The sequence below is a fragment of the Phyllostomus hastatus genome, unplaced genomic scaffold (assembly GCF_019186645.2).
Source record: "Phyllostomus hastatus isolate PE091 unplaced genomic scaffold, TTU_PhHast_1.1 phas_scaffold_129, whole genome shotgun sequence".
In the NCBI taxonomy this organism is placed as follows: domain Eukaryota; kingdom Metazoa; phylum Chordata; class Mammalia; order Chiroptera; family Phyllostomidae; genus Phyllostomus; species Phyllostomus hastatus.
In genome coordinates, this window is record NW_025334009.1 from 9,165,820 (window position 1) to 9,183,516 (window position 17,697).

The 17,697-nt window shown below is 49.9% G+C and overlaps 1 protein-coding gene across 2 annotated transcripts in view; it reads left to right on the plus strand.

Annotated features, from left to right (window-relative positions):
* Nucleotides 1-17,697, plus strand: part of ULK4 (unc-51 like kinase 4) — a 311,597-nt gene that overhangs the window by 226,484 nt on the left and 67,416 nt on the right. For both annotated transcript variants that reach the window (XM_045857407.1, XM_045857405.1), the window contains exon 35: nucleotides 6,072-6,257. In XM_045857407.1, coding sequence (XP_045713363.1) covers nucleotides 6,072-6,257 — 186 coding nt within the window. The remainder of the gene's footprint in view (nucleotides 1-6,071; nucleotides 6,258-17,697) is intronic.

Below are 17,697 nucleotides of genomic sequence, written 5' to 3' on the forward strand. Positions count from 1 at the left end.
AGTTAACAGCAGTGGGGGTGGTGTGTTATAGGTAATGCTGCTAGGTAAGGAAAATAAATATTAAGTCCAAAAATGATTATTGCAGTTGATAAAATTTTCATACTTAGGAAAGAGATTAAAGAACATTGAAACTAAAGCAAATTTCAGTAAGTTCATGGCATATACTACAGAAAAACCAGTAGCTTTTTTTTTTTTTTTTTTGGAATACTGACGTTAATCTGATAGAAATAGAAATGGGGGGAAATCCTTCCATAGAAGTGACTCAAATGCCCCCCGACAAAGACTGGCCGACAGCAAATGGAACAGGAAAACGCGAGTCATGGGGATAACTGCGGAGCGTTGGGAAAGGAGTATGACGTGAACGGACGGAGAGACGTGCCAGGGGCGTGGAGGTGGTGAGACTTAAAAATACACATTTTTATTGTAATTCTTTTTTTTTTTTAGTTTAATCTTTATTGCATTCTCCCCATTGCCATTTAGTCCCCTTCCACCTTCCACCCCCCAGCCGTCACCACACCGTTGGCCACGTTGTTGTAACTCCGATCACAATTTGTTAGCTCATGAAAATGACCCCGTGGAACAAGTGTGCGATTTGCCAGGAGAATCTGGAGCGGGAAGGGCCTCTTTTCCCTCTTCGTCTTCACACACTCACTCCTGTCTCACAAAACGCCTCGTGAGAACAAGTAAGGAACTCAGAAAGGAACAGACGCACAAGAGTGAAGGGGCAGGGGAACTAGGAGCCAGGAATGCATGAAGAGGTCGCCCCGTGTCCGGAGAACAGGAGGAAGCCGGAGAGGGACCGTGCCGGGCAGAGGGAGCCCGGCCCTGAGCACCCCGGGCGGGTGCCGTGTGGCTGTGTGTGGGGCCTCCCCACTGTGCGGCCCCCCAGCAGCTCTGGCCTCAGAGGGGATGAGAACAGGGGCGTGTTCAGAAGTCTGTGTATGGGACAGCTCCGCCTTTGGGCCCTCCTTTGCTTTTCTCCAATCTCACACGCAGGAGACTGGCTAGCCTACGATGTCCCCCCCTCCGATGATCCCAGGGCTTTTCTCTGGAGGAGCTGAAGCTGGGTCAAGAGTAAAGCCTTCCCGAATTTTCTGAGGAGGGGTTGTGGCGAAGTGATGGTGCAGCTGCCCTGGAGGGAAGCTTTCCGAAAGCCACACCCCCCCCCCCCATGTAGGGCTGGGCGGTCGGTCACCCTCCCCACAAGGGGTCCCCTTCAGCCCCTTGCTCCCCATGCTGTCCGTACTTGGAGGATGTCCCCAACGCATATCATTAGCCACGACCTGCCCCCTGAACTCCAAGCTCAAGTACGTACTAGCTATAATGTCGCCATAAGAATATCTAAGCCAGGGGTGGTTCAAGCAGTGAAAGGTGGTCTGACCTAAGTTTCTGAGGGCTCTGTGTCGCCTTGTTCTCTCCTCTGACCTCACTGTCCGGCCCCTTGTCCTCTCACATGCACTCTGGTCATGCACTGTCAGCCTCACTGCTCGGACGGGGTCTTACGGACCGCAGTAAGGCATGCGCACTGTCTTCCAAAGGCAGCGAGAAGTCACTGGAGGTGCTGAGCAGGAGACTGATAGGATCCGGCTGAAGTTTTAAAAATACAGTGGCTCCTGTGTGGAAGACAGGTGGTACGGGCTGGAAGTGGAACCGTAGTAGACCTTTTAGTTACTTTGTGGGTGGCTGTCTCCAGCATCCTTCTCTCACCCAGTGGCAACGGGCTCCGCCTGACTGTCCCGGGTGGGAAGAGAGAAAAAGAGTGGAAAGTGACAAAGGATCCGGCCACAGCTTTTGCACCAAACCCAGCATCTCGGCAGTCAGTGTGGACACACACATACCCTCTGGGCCCTGCGGCTTTGCGACTTCGGTAGAATTGTTCAAACCTCCTTCTGCATTGACTGGTTACAGTTTTTTAAATGAGCCATGTTGTCCTATTCTTTCATTTCTGGCCAGGAAAATGTGAAGTTTTTCATGAAAGTCAGGGCAGTGCCCGAAACCCAGAAGTCAAGGCTGATTTGACCTACTAGTGACTTTCAACTTGTTTCTCGGATTTTTTTTTTCTTAAACCATAGTACTCTGGCTGGTGATTGATGGACTTACCCACTAAATGAGTAATGGCGGTGGCAGGTTCTCTTCCCTCTAAATTTCCACATTCAGGAATATGATGTGCCCTGCGGTCAGTGAAACCATGAAGCATCTTCTCCAGGAAAGGCAGAGGCGGGGGCACCGTCAAGGCTGTGGGCAGTGGTATTTCCTTGGGTGATGTCATCTGGAATTGCTACCATTCATCAGCTTAATGACAGGTTCTGCTGCCTCTTTAGCTGATTCGAGCAAGAGTGATTGATACATTAAAATGAAGAGAGACAAGGGCGGATGGCCCTAATGGGACTTCTCGTTAAAGATGCCCTAATAGTACAGAGGGGTCTTTTCTCGAGATGCTTTGAGATGGCATGGCAAGGGTAGAGGATATTGTATCATCAAGTGTTTTCTTTTCTCAGTGGATATGATGTATTCTCTTCTCTGACACTAGCTGTTCCCATATACTTTTTGGAAAAAAACACTGCACCGGGCCACATTTTAAAAAAGAATGTAAAAGAGAAAGATTTTGAAATGCATTGTGTTGTGTAGACTGAATAAAGGGAAGTAAGCACAGTACAAATGTGATTTTAAATTGTTTTAAGACAGTTTTCAAAATTCAAGTGTAAGTGTACTTTGAAACATTTCCAGGTTGTGTGTGTGTATGTATGATGGATTTATTCTATCTCCTCCCTTCCACAAAACATCGGATTCAGCTCAGAAGAATGTTTATAAGAAAGGTAGGGCTGACAGATGAAATGCAAGATGCCAGATGGACAGACTTACACTAAAGATGCATTGTTTATCTGAAGTTCAGACTTAATTGGATGTTTTGGCTATTTTTTCGAGTCTGGCAATCCAAAGTAGAAGACATGAATAAATCAATGAAGATAATAAGACAGGGTGAGGTTTCAGTACGAATATGAAGTCTAATGTCGTCGTGAAAGCTAGGCCATGACTTTGGCCTTGAGAGTCCTGGTTGCTGGATGGAAGTGGAAACACAGTCACTTACCAGATGCACCTCGCCTAGAAAGTGGGGCACGTAGAGGGGAGACATTTACTCGGGGTAGAAAGCATTTTCTAGTTTTGGGGTCCGACAGAACGCTTTTCCCACAGCCTCCATGAAAGGGACATTTGTGACAGGGGCGGTGGTGGTAAGATCCGCCTTTTATTGAGCATTTTATGAACGAGACAGTCTTCCAAAGAGGAGTTTTTAAAACTTGGAGAAAGTTCATTTCCCCTTTTTTTTTAAAGATTTTATTTATTTATTTTTAGAGAGGGGAAGGGAGGGAGAAAGAGAGAGAGAGAATCAATGTGTGGTTGCCTCTCACACGGCCCCCACTGGGGACCTGGCCTGCAACCCAGGCATGTGCCCTGACTGGGAATCATTTCCCTTTTTCACACTGTACTTTTGCAGTTATACCTCAGTCTTTCCCTCACCTCAGGTCTCAAAGGTTTTGCCCGTGTTTTCTCTGAGAAGGTCTAGATTGTATATTTAGGTCTTTCAACCTTTTTTTTTTAAAAAAAAAGAACTGAATGAGTTTCAGGGATTCCTGAGAACTTGTGTTTTTTCCCTTGAGTGTGGATGTTCTGTGGTGATTCTGAGCCATGTCAGATTAGATCTGTGCTTCCAGCGATTTTGAGTTAATTTTGGTACCTGGTGAAAGGCAAGGATTGAAGTTCACGTTTAAGCACCATTTGCTGAAAATGTGTCCTTGATTGCCACTGCGTGTCTCTCCAAAGTCAGCTGACTCAGCTTCCGCGGAGGAAGTCGAGTAAAGTGTGGAAGCTCGATCATTTCTTACAACTGCATAGAAGCCTACGCATATCTAAAGAGGTTAATTCATGCTATATATAAAAATTAACTCAAAATGGATCAAAGATCCAAATGTGTAAAGGCTAAAACTATAAAATTCTTAGAACAAAAAATAAATGTAAGAGCAAAAACTAAAAATTCGTAGAAGAAGCATCAATCTCAAGACCTTGGAGTAGGCGATAGTATCTTAGATATGACACCAAATTCACAAACCATAAAGAAGATAAATTGAAACTTTATTAAAGTACAAATTGTTTTGTGCTTCAAAGCACACTATCAAGAAAGGGAGAAGATGTGCCTTGCCAACTAGCTCAGCTGGTTAGAGCATTGTCCCAATATGCCAAGATTGTGGGTTCAGTCCCCAGTCAGGGCACATATAAGAATCAACCAGTGGGTACATGGATGGATGGACCAGCAAAGTGATGTCTCTTTCTCTCTCTTCCCCTCTCCTTCCCTTCCCTCTCTCCCAAGTCAATAAAAAGAAAAGAAAAAAAGTGGGAAGACAACCCACAGAATGGAAAAACATTTTTGAAAATCATATCTGTTAAGGGATACATATTTAAAATATAAATATAAAGAACACAACTATAAAAAGATGGCCCATTTGAAAAATGAGCTAAGGATCTGAACAGACAGTTCTCCCAAGAAGACATGCAAATAGCCAATAAACACAAAAAAAGGTACTAAACATCATTAGCACTATCAGGGAAATGCAAATCAAAACCCCAGTGAGATACTTTCACATCCACCAGGATGGCTGCTGTTAACAAGACAGACAGTACCAGGTGTCGATGAGGATATAGAGAAACTGGTGCTCATACATTTCTGGTGGTAACGACAGCTTTAGAAACAGTCTGGCAGTTCCTCAAAAGGATAAACATGGCCCTGGCTCGTCCAGCGGATTGAGCGCCGGCCTGCGAACCAAAGTGTCGCCTGTTCGATTCCCAGTCAGGGCACACGCCTGGGTTGTGGGCCAGGTCCCCAGTAGGGGGCGCAGGAGAGGCAACCACACAATGATGTTTCCCTCTCTCTCCTTCCCTTCCCCTCTCTCTAAATATAAATAAAATCTTTTTTTAAAAAAAGGTTAAACTTGAACTTAACATACGACCCAGCAATGCCACTTCTAAGCATGTACCCAAGGGAAATGAAAACACATGTGTACACAAAAAACCATACACACATGTTCATACATTACTGCCCAAAATCCAAAACTGCTCAAATGTCCATCAGAGCATGCATGGATAAATACATGTGGTATATCCATATAATGGAATAGTATTAGGCAATAAAAAGAAATCAGATACATGAATGAATTTTGAAAACATCATGCTAAGTGAAAGAAGCCAGTCACAAAGGATCATTTTGTATGATTTCAGGTGCCTGAACCTGAAATCTAGATGAGGCAGGTTTAGCAAGACAGCTGGTTGGCAGCACTGGGCAGGGCTGGGGAGGAGGGGATGATGGGGAGGAGGAGAAGATGGTGAGGCGGCTGCTAACGGGTGCAGGGTTCCATGTTGGGGTGATGAAAACCCCTAGAATCGGTCGGGGTGATGGTTGTACCTCTCTGCCTGTGCCACTGAATTGCACCTGTCAGGTGGGTGAACTGGGTGGCCTAGGAGTTATTTCTCAATGAAGCTGTTACAAAGAAAATAGAACTTAAAAAAATAAGGTTAAAATGCTTATAGTATGTTTATTATTTGCATAGTGTACCTTCTCATACGTACAAAAACCATGCATTTTGTCCCACCTGGTTAGTGTGTGATGATTTGGACACTGACAAGGTCAATACGTTCCTTAATATCCGCCAGGAAGTGAGTTTTTCTAAACAAGTTCATAGTAAGCAAGAATATACGGGACATGCCTCAAACAATTCACACTGTTTCACACTCACACACACACATGTTCCCTGTATAGATATTGCATTGAGTGTGTGTGTACAAAACCTCTGTTGGTCCTTTGCTTGCGTACAAGACTTTCTTCTGATTTTGTACTGCTAGCTCTCTTTGAGTAACTTTGCTTTTTGAAAGAGACCCATTGTGGGAGGGGGGAGACATTCAATTAGTTAAAGCTGATGCTCAGACGGACGTTTTCCCCGTTAGGCACGTGTTACTGTAGTGCTTGAGGAAAGCCGACAGCATGTGGGTACGGAGCTTCAGCAGTCCTCTTCGCTCATTTTCAGCTTCCAGCCGAGGATCCTGAGGTTTTCGAAGTTTCGTCCAAGTGCCTGTCCATACTGGTCCAGCTCTACGGAGGCGAAAACCCAGACAGCCTGTCTCCTGAGAACGCAGAGAACTTTGCTGACTCCCTGCTATCCAAGGAGGACCCGAAGGAGCAGAAGCTTCTGTTGAGGATTCTCCGGAGAATGGTGAGCCCACACGGAAACAGGGAGGGTGGGTGGCTTCCATGGCAGCCGGCGGTCAGGGCACCGGTGTTATCTTGGACCTCGTTTCTGTAAAAGAACTGCTGGTCACCCTTTCCCATGGTCACCGTCCCCATGGTCGCCTTTCCTTTGGTCACCTACAGTTACTGTGCCTCAGGTTACTGTGCCTCAGATTCCACCCATCGTGTCTTTCCCGAACAATTGGCAGGTCAAAACATCATGCCTCCTCCCCCTGAATATGCAGGAAAGTGAACTTGACACCATTGTTTTCCTAGCCTGCCTTCCACACCCCAGTTCTGTCATCTGTGCCGATCGTGTCCTTTTTGGCTTTTTGTTCTGTAGGGGGTCCAGTCCGGGGCCTCGCATTTTAGCAGATGTGGGTCTTTAGTTGGGTTGAGTCCCGCCGCCTTCCCTTGTCTTTCCTCACATTTTGGGGGGCCATAGGCGCGGTATTGCGTAGAATCCCGTCAGTTTGCGTGTGTCTGATCTGCTCTGTCAGAATCGGGCAGACTCCAGTCCATCACACCCAGAGGCTCACGATGCGTGTTTGCTCCTTCCTGGCGACGTTCGTTTGGATGGCTTCGTGAAGTCCATGCATACCACTATTTTAAAATTTGTAATAGTTGCAAAGTGGTGGGGATTTTCTAACTCTCAGTGTTCTCCCACAGGGAAGAACTCTGCCTTTTGTCATGTTTGTTTTATTTTTATAAAGTACGTATCGCTGATGTTGATTTGAAGGCACTTTTGGAGACTGACTTATTTTCGTTTCACGCTAAATCCCATTCCGCTGGTTTCAAAGTCCACTCATTGCAGTAGCTGTTGTTGAAGTTGACAGAGGAGAGGAGGTCCTGGCCGTCTGCGCCACGTTCTGATTTGTCGGTCTGTCGCTTCTCAGTACAAATTGTCCCCTGGCCAGTGCAGCTTGGATGTGCCGGAGGGTTGCACGGAGGATGCTGTTGTGCCCATTTGACCAGTGGACGGCAGGGCCCGGCTCGGAGGCCCACTAGGGGACTGTGGGTGACAGAACTGGGAGTGAGGCTCGGAGATCTGCCCTCCTCGCGGCCACGTGTGCTTCTGGACAGCCCGCCTCCCCACCCCCACAGGACTTGCTGTCTCAGCGGAGTCGTTGCCTGAGTGGCAGAACGGTGATCTGGTCTAGGGGAGCCTGTCCGAGTGTGGGATGGATCCTTCTGGGGACAGTGGGCGGGAGATGGCGCACCAGCCTAGCACTGGAGGACACTGCCTCACCTTGTAAGATGGCAGTTCCTTCTCCATTTTCTTTCTCCTTTGTGGTTTCAGGTGGAAGTCTCGGTTTGGTACTCTGTGACTGGAACACCTCCGGGACGTCTTCAGAGTCTCCTTTTTCACGGAGGATAGGCCTTTCAGAAACTCTGCTGTTACAGTAGCGACGAGATCATCCTTTAAAATTGTAGTCTTATTCAAACAGAAAAAAGCCGAGTCGACGTGAAGACAAGTGCTAGGGAGTATGATAACACAAGCGATGTGTAGATACGGCGAGAGTGTGAATTGGGTCGAGAATGACAGAAGCTGCAGAAATCCTGATCTAACATCTGATACGACTAATTTTGTAGGGATCCACCGCCTCTTCTCTGAAACGTTTAGAACTAGATTCCTTTTGGAATTCATACTTCTCACCTCCTTTCCCCACGGAGCTGCCGTGGCGCGAGTCGCGACCCCCACAGAGTCGGAGCCCGCGGGGCAGCGTGGCTGTGGACGCCAAGCCCGGCGCTGTCTCTGGAGCCAGTTGTGCGAGCGTGCACAGTGGTGGGCGGGGGAGAGTAAAGCGAGGCCGTGCGTGGCCCCGTGTGGGCTCGGGTCAGGCTTTGCCACCAAAGGTGTTTCTGATCCAAACTTAGACCTGTCTTCGGAAATAAAGTGCATCCTTTTCTAAAGCACTGGTCGGATTAATCACGCGGCAAACAAACTGGCCCGCGACTTGGTTGAAGTGACCAGGCTGCTCGATCTTGCAGTTAATCTTACTGCCGGGAGCGATTCCCTTGTGGTTCCTGACCTGCCACGTACAGAACCGGGCGGATTTTGTGTGTGGGAGGCAAGCTGCATCTAAGGGACTTTCTACCTGTTTATGGGCAAACAGGTAGTTTCTGGTGCTAGTTATGTTTTTTTAAAGTCGTGGTACAATACACGTAGGTTTACCCTTTAACCGTTTTGAAGTGCGGCCAGTTGGCGGTGCGAAGCGCAGTCGCACGGCTGTGCAGCCACCACCGCCGTCCTTCCGCGGAGCGTTCTCCCCCAGACGCACCTCTGCCCTGCAGACCGCCCCTGCCCGTGCCCCTCCCCTCCCCACCCCCAGCCCCGGGTCTCCGCCCTTCCAGTTTCTGGCTTCGAATCTGCCGGCTCTGGGCACTTCGTGGGAGTAGAGTCATACACCATTCGCCCTTTTGCGTCGGGCTGATTTCCCTTAACGCGACGTCTTCAGGGTTCATCCGCGCTGCAGCGTGCGTCAGCATGCCGCTCCTTGGGGAGGCTGAGTGACGTTCCACTGTGCGCGCGCACCCCGTTTTTGTTTCTCCGTTCGTCTGCTGGTAGCCCTTGGAATTGTTTCCACCAGTCTTGCTCCGTCTGTTTTTTCTTTTATTTCTTATCATCAGGATTGCCTTGGGTTTTTCTTTTATTCCGTGGGTCGTGATCTACTGCAGTCTCATATTGGAACAGCGGGCACCCTTTGGGGTGCCGGCTCTGTCTTCTGACGTCACCCCGTCATTTCATTTTGGAGTCCTTTCCGCTTGCACATGGCACGCTGGGCTCATCTTGTCCCTTCCCTCTGCACGCACCCTGACCCCAGGCATTCCTCCCCGGGACCATGGGACGTCTTCGTGTGGAATTTAGGACGCAAGACACAAAATGTTCTTGGTTGACATTACGACGACTGTTTCCTGAAGAGCCACATACGCTGTTTCTTACCGTCTGCCTCATGGAGGCTGGCCCCGTCAGTCACTCTGTCGCAGATGTCTCTCATTTAGCTGTTCCAGAATGCCCATGACATTGGCAGGCCAGCCGTCTGGGACAAGAGCCTTAAAATCTTCTGAAAGCTTTCTAGGTTACCCCTGCGTCCGTCACTGTTGGGTTCAAGTTGTGCCAATCACAGCATCAAGGACTCTGGGCCCAGTCAGCTCAGCTGGGGCCTTGAACTTGCCTTTCCTGAAGCTTGGCTCTGCTGAAACTTAGTGCTGAGTTTAGTGCATTTGGAGCGAAGTGGCAGCCTATTGCCCAGAGATGCGTGATGTCAGCGCCTCTCCAGGGCTGGTCGGGTCCTTCCCTCTCCCTGTCCTCACTCGTGGGGCTGCCGCTGTCTGGTGATTGTCAGCCTGCTCCCTGTCCTCGCCTTCGCCTTCCCCTTGTTCGGGGTGGTGGTGTGGTCTTGTTCATCCTCCTGTCTCCAGCACATTGCAGGGTCTGACCCACGAAAGGGGGTCAGCGGATCTTCGTGCCATGTGCCAGTCCCTGCGTGAAGGACCTCGGTGCCTTCTCTCATTGAATCTGCACAGTGACCTCAGAGGTCTGCTCCGGTTTTTCCCATGTTTAAGATGAAACATTAAGTCTCAAAGAGTATGTGTCATGTTCCCGAGGTCTCCAGCTAGGAGACAGCAGAGCTGGGGCTGGCCCAAGTTGAACGGACCCCGGCCGGTGCTCTGTCCGAGGAGCTGGCCGCCTCGCAGCTCCGCCCAGGGCTGCCGTGGGCTCGGTGGGCGTTCATCAAGCTGACTTGGACTAAGTTTTGATATAGAAGGTAGCTGAGACGTTCGTTCTGTGGTTCATGGAAAGATAAGTAGCAGGTGGAGTTATCACTGGGTGCAGGCCCTGTATTGGGGATACTAAGGCAGTCAGAGTGGGCGTTCCTGGTCCCCGCTGCCGGGGCTCTCTAACCCAGTGTCGTGACAAAGCAGGGTGCAGTCAGGGCTCAGTGGTGGAGCTGGCAGAGCTCCGCAGGGACAGTGCCCGGGGAGAGGAAGGGGGCAAGGACGGGACGTCTGAGCCGAGTGTGGAGCGGTGTGTTGGTCATCGTGTGCAGGACAGGACAAAGCACACCCTGTTTGTGCAGAGGCCCTGGGGTCCATGGGGCGAGGTCGGGAGATGTCAGAAATGGGCCAGGAAAGGCCAGAGGGTCCCCCACATGGGTTTTAGCAGCATTTGGAATGTGGGCTCTATTGTGGGAATTAGGAAATCCTGGTCTCTGGAGCAAAACGGTAGTAGCAGCACCTCCATTGAAGTTCAAATATTTTTGCTGTGAAATAAGGCCGTGTCCTAGTAACTGGCACGTGGCAGGTATTTGGTGACTCTCCACTGAGCTAAGGAAGACGTGCCTGTGAAATCACTACTTCTGTTGCTAGCAAATTGTTCATTTTTGCTCTTCAGCGTCTGTTTGTGAGCTCATGTTTGTGCTTTACAGATGCAGGGGTCGGGCTGAGAGGGACCGTAAAAGACACGTAGCCTCCCTGGGTCAGTCCCTGGCCCAGCGTCCCTGCCAGGTTTTTGAGGAACGAGGACACTGGAGAGGCAGATGCACAGAGGACAGGGACTTGAGAGAGACGGAACGTAAGCAGAGGCTTCCCGCGACTTTAAGGAGGCGGGCCTCTTAGGCTTGTTGCCCCACTGGACTGGAGGAGCGGGAGCTGATACAGAGACTGGACCAGACCGTTCCAGATGATTACCCGGTGTTGGTCATTGCGTTAAGGAGGCCCCACTGGACTGGAAGAGCCAGAGTTGATACAGAGACCGGACTGGACCGTTGCAGATGATTACCCTGTGTTGGTCATTGCGTTAAGGAGGCCTGGCGAGAGCAGCCTCCTGACTGAAAGAAGGGAAGGAGGGAAAGCAGCCTCCTGCAGGTCCTGCCTTAAAGGGCCTCCTTCACTCCGTGAAGTGCACGCCTCTCCAGAAGCACTCCTGGAGGAAGGGGAGGCTGCTCTGCCGGCCACCTCTCTTTAAGCCCCAGTAGGGAGTGTGCTCCTTCCCTGCAGCTGACGGGGCTGGCGGCTTCAGAGAGGGCGCCCCTGGAGGCCAGCTGGGGAGCACGCGGGGGTCTTGCAGAGCTCGGCTAGGGGAGAGCCAACTTGGGGAACACTGGGGCAGACCCCTCCCTATGCGCCACCCAAAAGGCCCTGGATTCCCAAAATACCTGTTTAAAGTCCCAGTTTGGGGACAGTTTCTTTCTAAACCCCACAATTTTCACTAGCAGATGAAAGAAATGGGATGTTTAATTTGTGCTGATGGAGCTGGGAAATGGTTTTCCCCCCCGAGGGCGGTCTCCCTTATTTAGTCTGAATTTAGAGCATCCAGAGAATGTCGGGGAAGCCTAGGAATTTAATTATCCATTGTGATTTGCCAGGAAGTTGGGAGATGTATAATTATACTGTGTGTTCTAGCTTTAGAAAAACGTGATGGAAGCCCTTCAAGGTGCTCCCAAGTGTGCCCATCCCTTCCACCCGACACCACGGGAGTTTTCCCAGAGTGACGAGCAGATTAGCCGCTTGTCTTCAAAGTAAAGCGAGCTCACTCCGACACTCACTCAGGGGACTGACCCCACAGGCACCTCCGTGGACTCCTTCCGTGGGCCCGGCTCAAGCGTGCGTACGCTGGGTGGGCCAAAAAGTCCATTTAATTTTTTCTGTAAAATAAAAGACACGTTTTCATTTTCACTAATAACTCTATTGATTTGGATAGTTCGAGTATGTCTGCTGTCCCCTGCTCCTGGCTTCTAGTGGGTAGAAGCTGCTGCTAAACATCTCCCAATGCATCAGACAGCCCCAGAGCGAAGAATTATTTAGCCAAAATGTCACTAGTACCACGAAGCTTCTCGTACCACTGTTGCCACATTCGATCAGTCACAGCACTTTGTCCATACGCTGCAGAAATCTTTTTTTTTGCCTTTCAGTTGTGTTTTTGCTGTTCTTGAAATCATAAAGAATAATACTCCAAAAATGTTTATCTTCTTTTCAATATTAAAATGGCTGCACAAAAAATCACCAATTTTGATTTTTTTTAATGCATGTTAATATGACAGCTGTCACGATACAATCTAACAAAATTGTTTTGAATGACGTTGAAGACAGCTAAGCATTACTAGAGCCATCACATGGAAAAAAAATGTAAGGGACTTTTTGGCCAACCCCACACGACTGACTCATCTGAGGAAACAGAGGGGATTCATGGGAGGCGATTGTAACATGCTGATGCTGCCACCCCTGCCGCCCGCCCAGCCACCGGGAGTGGCAGAGGTACAATTTGGGATCGCTCCGCGAAGATGATGAGTATGAAAGATCGTTACAAATATCCAGCCCACAGAGACCCTCTGCCTCGTGGCTTTCAGCAGGTCTCACTGTGCTCGCAATCCGTTTCCCTTTCAAATGCTCACGGAGGTCCCCTGGCCCTCTGCACGCCACCAGGAGAACAGAGAGATCCTGTTGCTGAGATCAGGGTGACAGCGTTTCTTCAAGCGGAGAGTCTTCCGAGCTCTAGAGAGACCCAGTGAGGTAACCAGGAATCCTGCAGCCGTTCCTGCTGCACCCAGGGCGGGTTTAGATTCAGAAACGGGAGGGACTAGTTCTATGAGAAAGGTCCAGAAATATTCCCTGAGGTATAACAAAAAGGCAAAAATGATGCCTCTTTCCCTCCTAGCCTATTTTTCCTGTGGTTTAAGACATGTTCTTGATTTATTTTCTTAAAGGGAATAAAAGGGGTGTGGGGGATTGAGGTGAAACCAGTGACATTGGAAAAGGAAACACTCTGTCCTCAGAGGGGTAAGAAGTAACCATAATTAATTTTTGTGAAGTCGGGTCCCCACAGAGGTGTGTCTGAGCTTCTGGGACAGCACCCTTTCCCCCAGTGCACGCGCTGGTGCCAGCTGCACGGGACCCGCAGTCCCTGCCCGTAGGGACGCAGGGTAATCCGGGGACTCTTCGAAGGATTTAGTTGCATCGTTCCAAGAAAGACAAGGAATCCTGGGCCTATAGTGTTTGCTTAATTCCGGAGGAAACACTGCCGAGATTGTGAGCGAGGCAGGATCAGGAAGCGAATGGCAGGTGGGACAGAGTCAGGCGCTCCCAGGACTGAGGCTCCTGGTTCCCGGGGGAGGGAAGCTGCCATCTGTCCAGGAGCCTGAGGATGTGCACAGAGCTCTACCCCAGGCTTGCCAAGGGCGTGCAAGCCAGGGAGAAAGCTTCCCGGAGATCCCCTCGGAACAGGCCTCGCCCCCTTGTTCCCCACCTGCGCCTGCTTCCTGCTCCTCTTCCCGCAGGGGGGCTCCTCCCCAGAGGGCTGGGCCGCCGGACCGCATCATTTTCCTTCCGTTTTGACTTTTCTCAAGAGATTCGGCTCCCCTGCCCCTTCCTGGAATTCTTCTGTCAACTAAAAGTCATTCCCGACCTTCTCTAACGAGCCTTCTAGTTCAAGTTCCCACCGTCACTGGTGACACTGTGCCCACTTGTTTATTATGGAAGGTTTCGGAAACACAGGGGGGTTCGGAGCTGTATGATGAACATCTGACTAATCAGGAATAATCACAATTGTTATTTTACCATTTTTACTATTTTTTTCTCAAGTGTCCATGTAGTTTGTTCCAAGTGTTGCTACCTCAATATTTTATTCCTGTTTTTTAAAAATTTTTAATTTATTTTTATTGCATTTATTGGGGTGACGTTGGTTAATGAAATTGTGTAGGTTTCAGGTATCTGTGCGTTTTTCAGATCACGTGACAGTAAAGGCATCACCACACCTGGCCCCTAGCAGCAGTAACATTATTACACCCAAGGCAGTAATGAGCCATTTCATATTATTAATGCACAGTTCAGGTTTAATTCCCCTAATTGTCAAAAAGTGACTCGATAGCTTCTTTAAAGCTATATTCCAGCCTGAATTTGTTGTTTTCTTAGTCTCTATTTACCTAGAAGCGTCTGCCTGCCTTTTTGTCCCCCATGAGGGTGACTTTCCGAAGAGCCTGAGGCGGTTGCAAGACTCTGAAAGAGTGTGCGTGTCCCCTCACGACACGTTTGGTCACAGCAGCGCACTGAAGGTCCCCTCGTGCTGCACCGTCAGGCAGCCTGTGACGCCAGCACACCCACCTTCGGGGCTGCCGAGCTCCATCGTCTGGGGAGGCGGCGTCTGCCCCGTGTCTCCGCCATGCAGACCGTGTGTGTCCCTGGGCCGTGTCTGAGTGACGCGTGTGCAAACGCAGGTGATGTCCCTCAGCGGGTAGACCTGCAGGAGCCCGCTGCCTTGCACAGTGGTAGTCCTCTGAGAACCCACCCGCTGTAGAGTATAAGTGCAAAGCTAAGGCTCCTTGGAATTTATGTTCTATAGCCACTTCCCAGCCCAGGGGGTGTCCGGGAGAAGCCCTGTGAGAGATCATGTATTCATTCACCCAAACCTCAAACATTCCCATTTGTAGGGACTTGTTGTCCGGCTTAGATTATGGTGATCAGGAGTCACCGGGGAGTTTCCCGATTCCTAGTGACCGATCTGACCATCGTCAACCCCACCGTGCAGCTGTCGCTGGGCAGAAAGCTCTAGACTCTCTGGGTAACGTGGGATTTCTTTAATGACATGCTTTTAACAAAACTTCTCTCAAAGCAATCAGCATTCAACGCATGTCAGGCATTAGGGTGAACATGTTGGAAACACTTCCTCACGGGTGTGGGCAGCAAAGAAAGTTGTTTGGAAGCCCCTCCCCACGAACACCCCCCTCAGATGTTTCTCAGTGCCGTTTTTAAAGTATCTTACACACGGCTTCCCTTGATTCCATCTATGTTAATTCTAGTGAATGAATTCTATCCACCAAAAGGGACTGTAGTTGATACCTACATGACATTCATAGGATTATCTTTCTTTCCTCAAAAGAATTGTCTTCAGGTAAATATGCTATATATAACAGCAACAAAAAGATAATCCAAAGATGAGTTTCAAGTTCTCAGTTTTAAAATAATCATGGAAAAGGATAAAGTATTTTAGCTGATATTTTAAGCACTGAAATGAGAGCATGTTTTAAATTCAAGCTGTTAGATAAGTTGAATTTAAAGCGGTATTTTGACCCCTCGTTTTTTGTAAGCTGGGTTTTGAGATTCATCAGTAGAAAGGCTTGACAATGTTTGGGTGCGTGTTTTGCGACACAGGACTTCCTTTCTGTCCCGGAATAAATGACACTGGAAAACTGGCTGCTTAATGAAAGATTCACTTACACTGGCCACCTAACAATTGTGGTAAACATTGACTGAATGTTCAATTGGGGCGTGATCTCAAAACTAAAAGTATTATTTATTAAAACGAATTGTGTCTTTAACGGCATCAAGAAGCCATTCTGATGCCGTTCCTGACGTTTTGCAACCCCGTGCAGAAGAAGTCTTTATAAAGACACAGTGACCGAACCCGAGTGCCCGCCAGCACACGGGGCTCCCGATGCGGAGGCCGAGCAGTGAACGGAACGAACGGAACTCTCTGCTGTCCTGGAGCTTACTGGGGAGAGTGAGATGATGACCAGGTTTACTAATCAACGATGTCCTATTTTAAATAGAAGAGCCCTGAGGAGAAAAACACAGAAGATAGGGAGCGCAGTGGGACATCGGTCATTGTAGCAAATGTGGCCAAGGAAGGCCTCGCTGAGATGACATCGGAGTAAAGACCTGAAGGAGGTGGAGGAGGCGGCCTGGGGCGGGGGGGTGGGGGCAGGGGCAGGCAGGGCACCCGGGCAGGGGCAGCCGCTGCCGGCCGAGTCTGCCGGGCAGGTGCGTGGCGGGCGTGCACTAGGAACCACGAGGAAGCCCGTGTGTCCAGTGCGCCGTGAGCTGAGCAAGGAGAGGACGGGAAGTGAGGGAGAGGACCGGGAGGGGTGGAGGAGGGGGGCGGGCAGGCAGGCCGGCCCTGGATGCCCGTGTGCAGACTGGCCGGTGTCCCGAGGGGGAGGGGAGCCGTCGGAGGGGTCTGAGCAGAGGCGTGGGAGGGACTGGTGTCTGCACTGGGAATAGTCATCGAAGAGGGTCCGGGGTAAGTGACGTCAGGAGGTCACTGCCATGCAGGAGAGTCTGGGTCCGGGCTTGCAGCAGTCCTGTTTCGGGTAAATCTTGAAAGCAGACCCAACAGAGTTTACCAACAGACTAGACGCGCGCTGTGAGACACAGAGAAGAGCTGAAGAGGATTCCAGGCCTAGACGGCCAACACCCGGGAGGAGCTGGTTGGGAGGGGCAGAGGGAGCCAGGAGCGCCGAACCGGACAGGCTCCGTGTGAGATGCCGGTCCGACGTCGAGTCCGGCCGTTGCAGCTGCGGGTCTGGAATTCCAAGCAGAGGAGGTCTGGCCTGGGGAGAGAGAGAAACGGGTAGTGGCAATTGGAATGCGGGGGCTTGAACTGGCTGCGGAGGGTGGCCAGGTCACGGTAATGACCAGGTGTAGGGTGAGCCCCAGAAGTGAGTGTCTGCAGAGCGGCGATGCTTGGAGGGAAGATCGAAGCACCGAGTGGTGCTGGAAGGACGCTCTTGTTGGGCATGGGTGTCGCCAACTGCTGTGACTGAAGCCGTGTCAAAGACAAGGAGACAAAGGGCTGGGGACCGCGTGGTCTGCAGACAGCTGCGGTGGGGTACAGCAGCGGGTGGTGGGTGTTCTCTCAGTGCAGCGACACCAGGTCTCTCCTGCACCTTAGGGGGGTGAGCCAGATGCCCGAGACCAGCACCCTGGCGGCCCGCTGGGGTCCTGGCTGCAATCCGCCATGACTTTTTCTGCTGCCGGGACTGGCTTTTCCCCAGTCCCATTGCCAAAGGAAAGAGTTTGGAAGTGTTCCTCAGAATCATTTCCTCTGGCATCTTGCTTTCCTACCTCAGTTGAAAGCATCCCGCTATCATGACCCTCCTTGAAGCAAATAATGATTGGGGCTATCATTTCAAATTATCCTTGGCTCCCTTCCTGATTTAGACACAGAGCGTCTTTATCCTGTCTTCAAAGAAAGCCTCAGAGTTCTCCCAGTATCATTTTTTCCGAGATAATGAATACTTTTAGTTACTATAAATGGGGAGTACTTTCTTTCTTTCTTTCTTTCTTTCTATGAAACGCCCTTACAACACTAGATTTTTACTAATTGGGTCTCCAAAATACTGGGTTGTAAGTACCGCCAAAGTTTTGATGCCCCTCGCTTTTATTCACTCCTTCGTTATTAGGTCAGGAAGCGAAGCCTGTTTACAGACCCCACGTGAGCCTTTTGTGCGGGGTGGGGGGGTTATGGGCGGGTTTTAATGAAATTTGAGAGCGTCTCTAGAGATCACAGATACAGGGGCCCTTTGCATTGAGTGTTGCTTAGCAACCTGGAAGTCATTACATTTGCAGGCTCTGTAATAACATGGTATACTTTCCTTTGCCAGTCCCTGATGAAAACGTAATGGAAATAATCCCTTTCTAAAGGTTGCGCT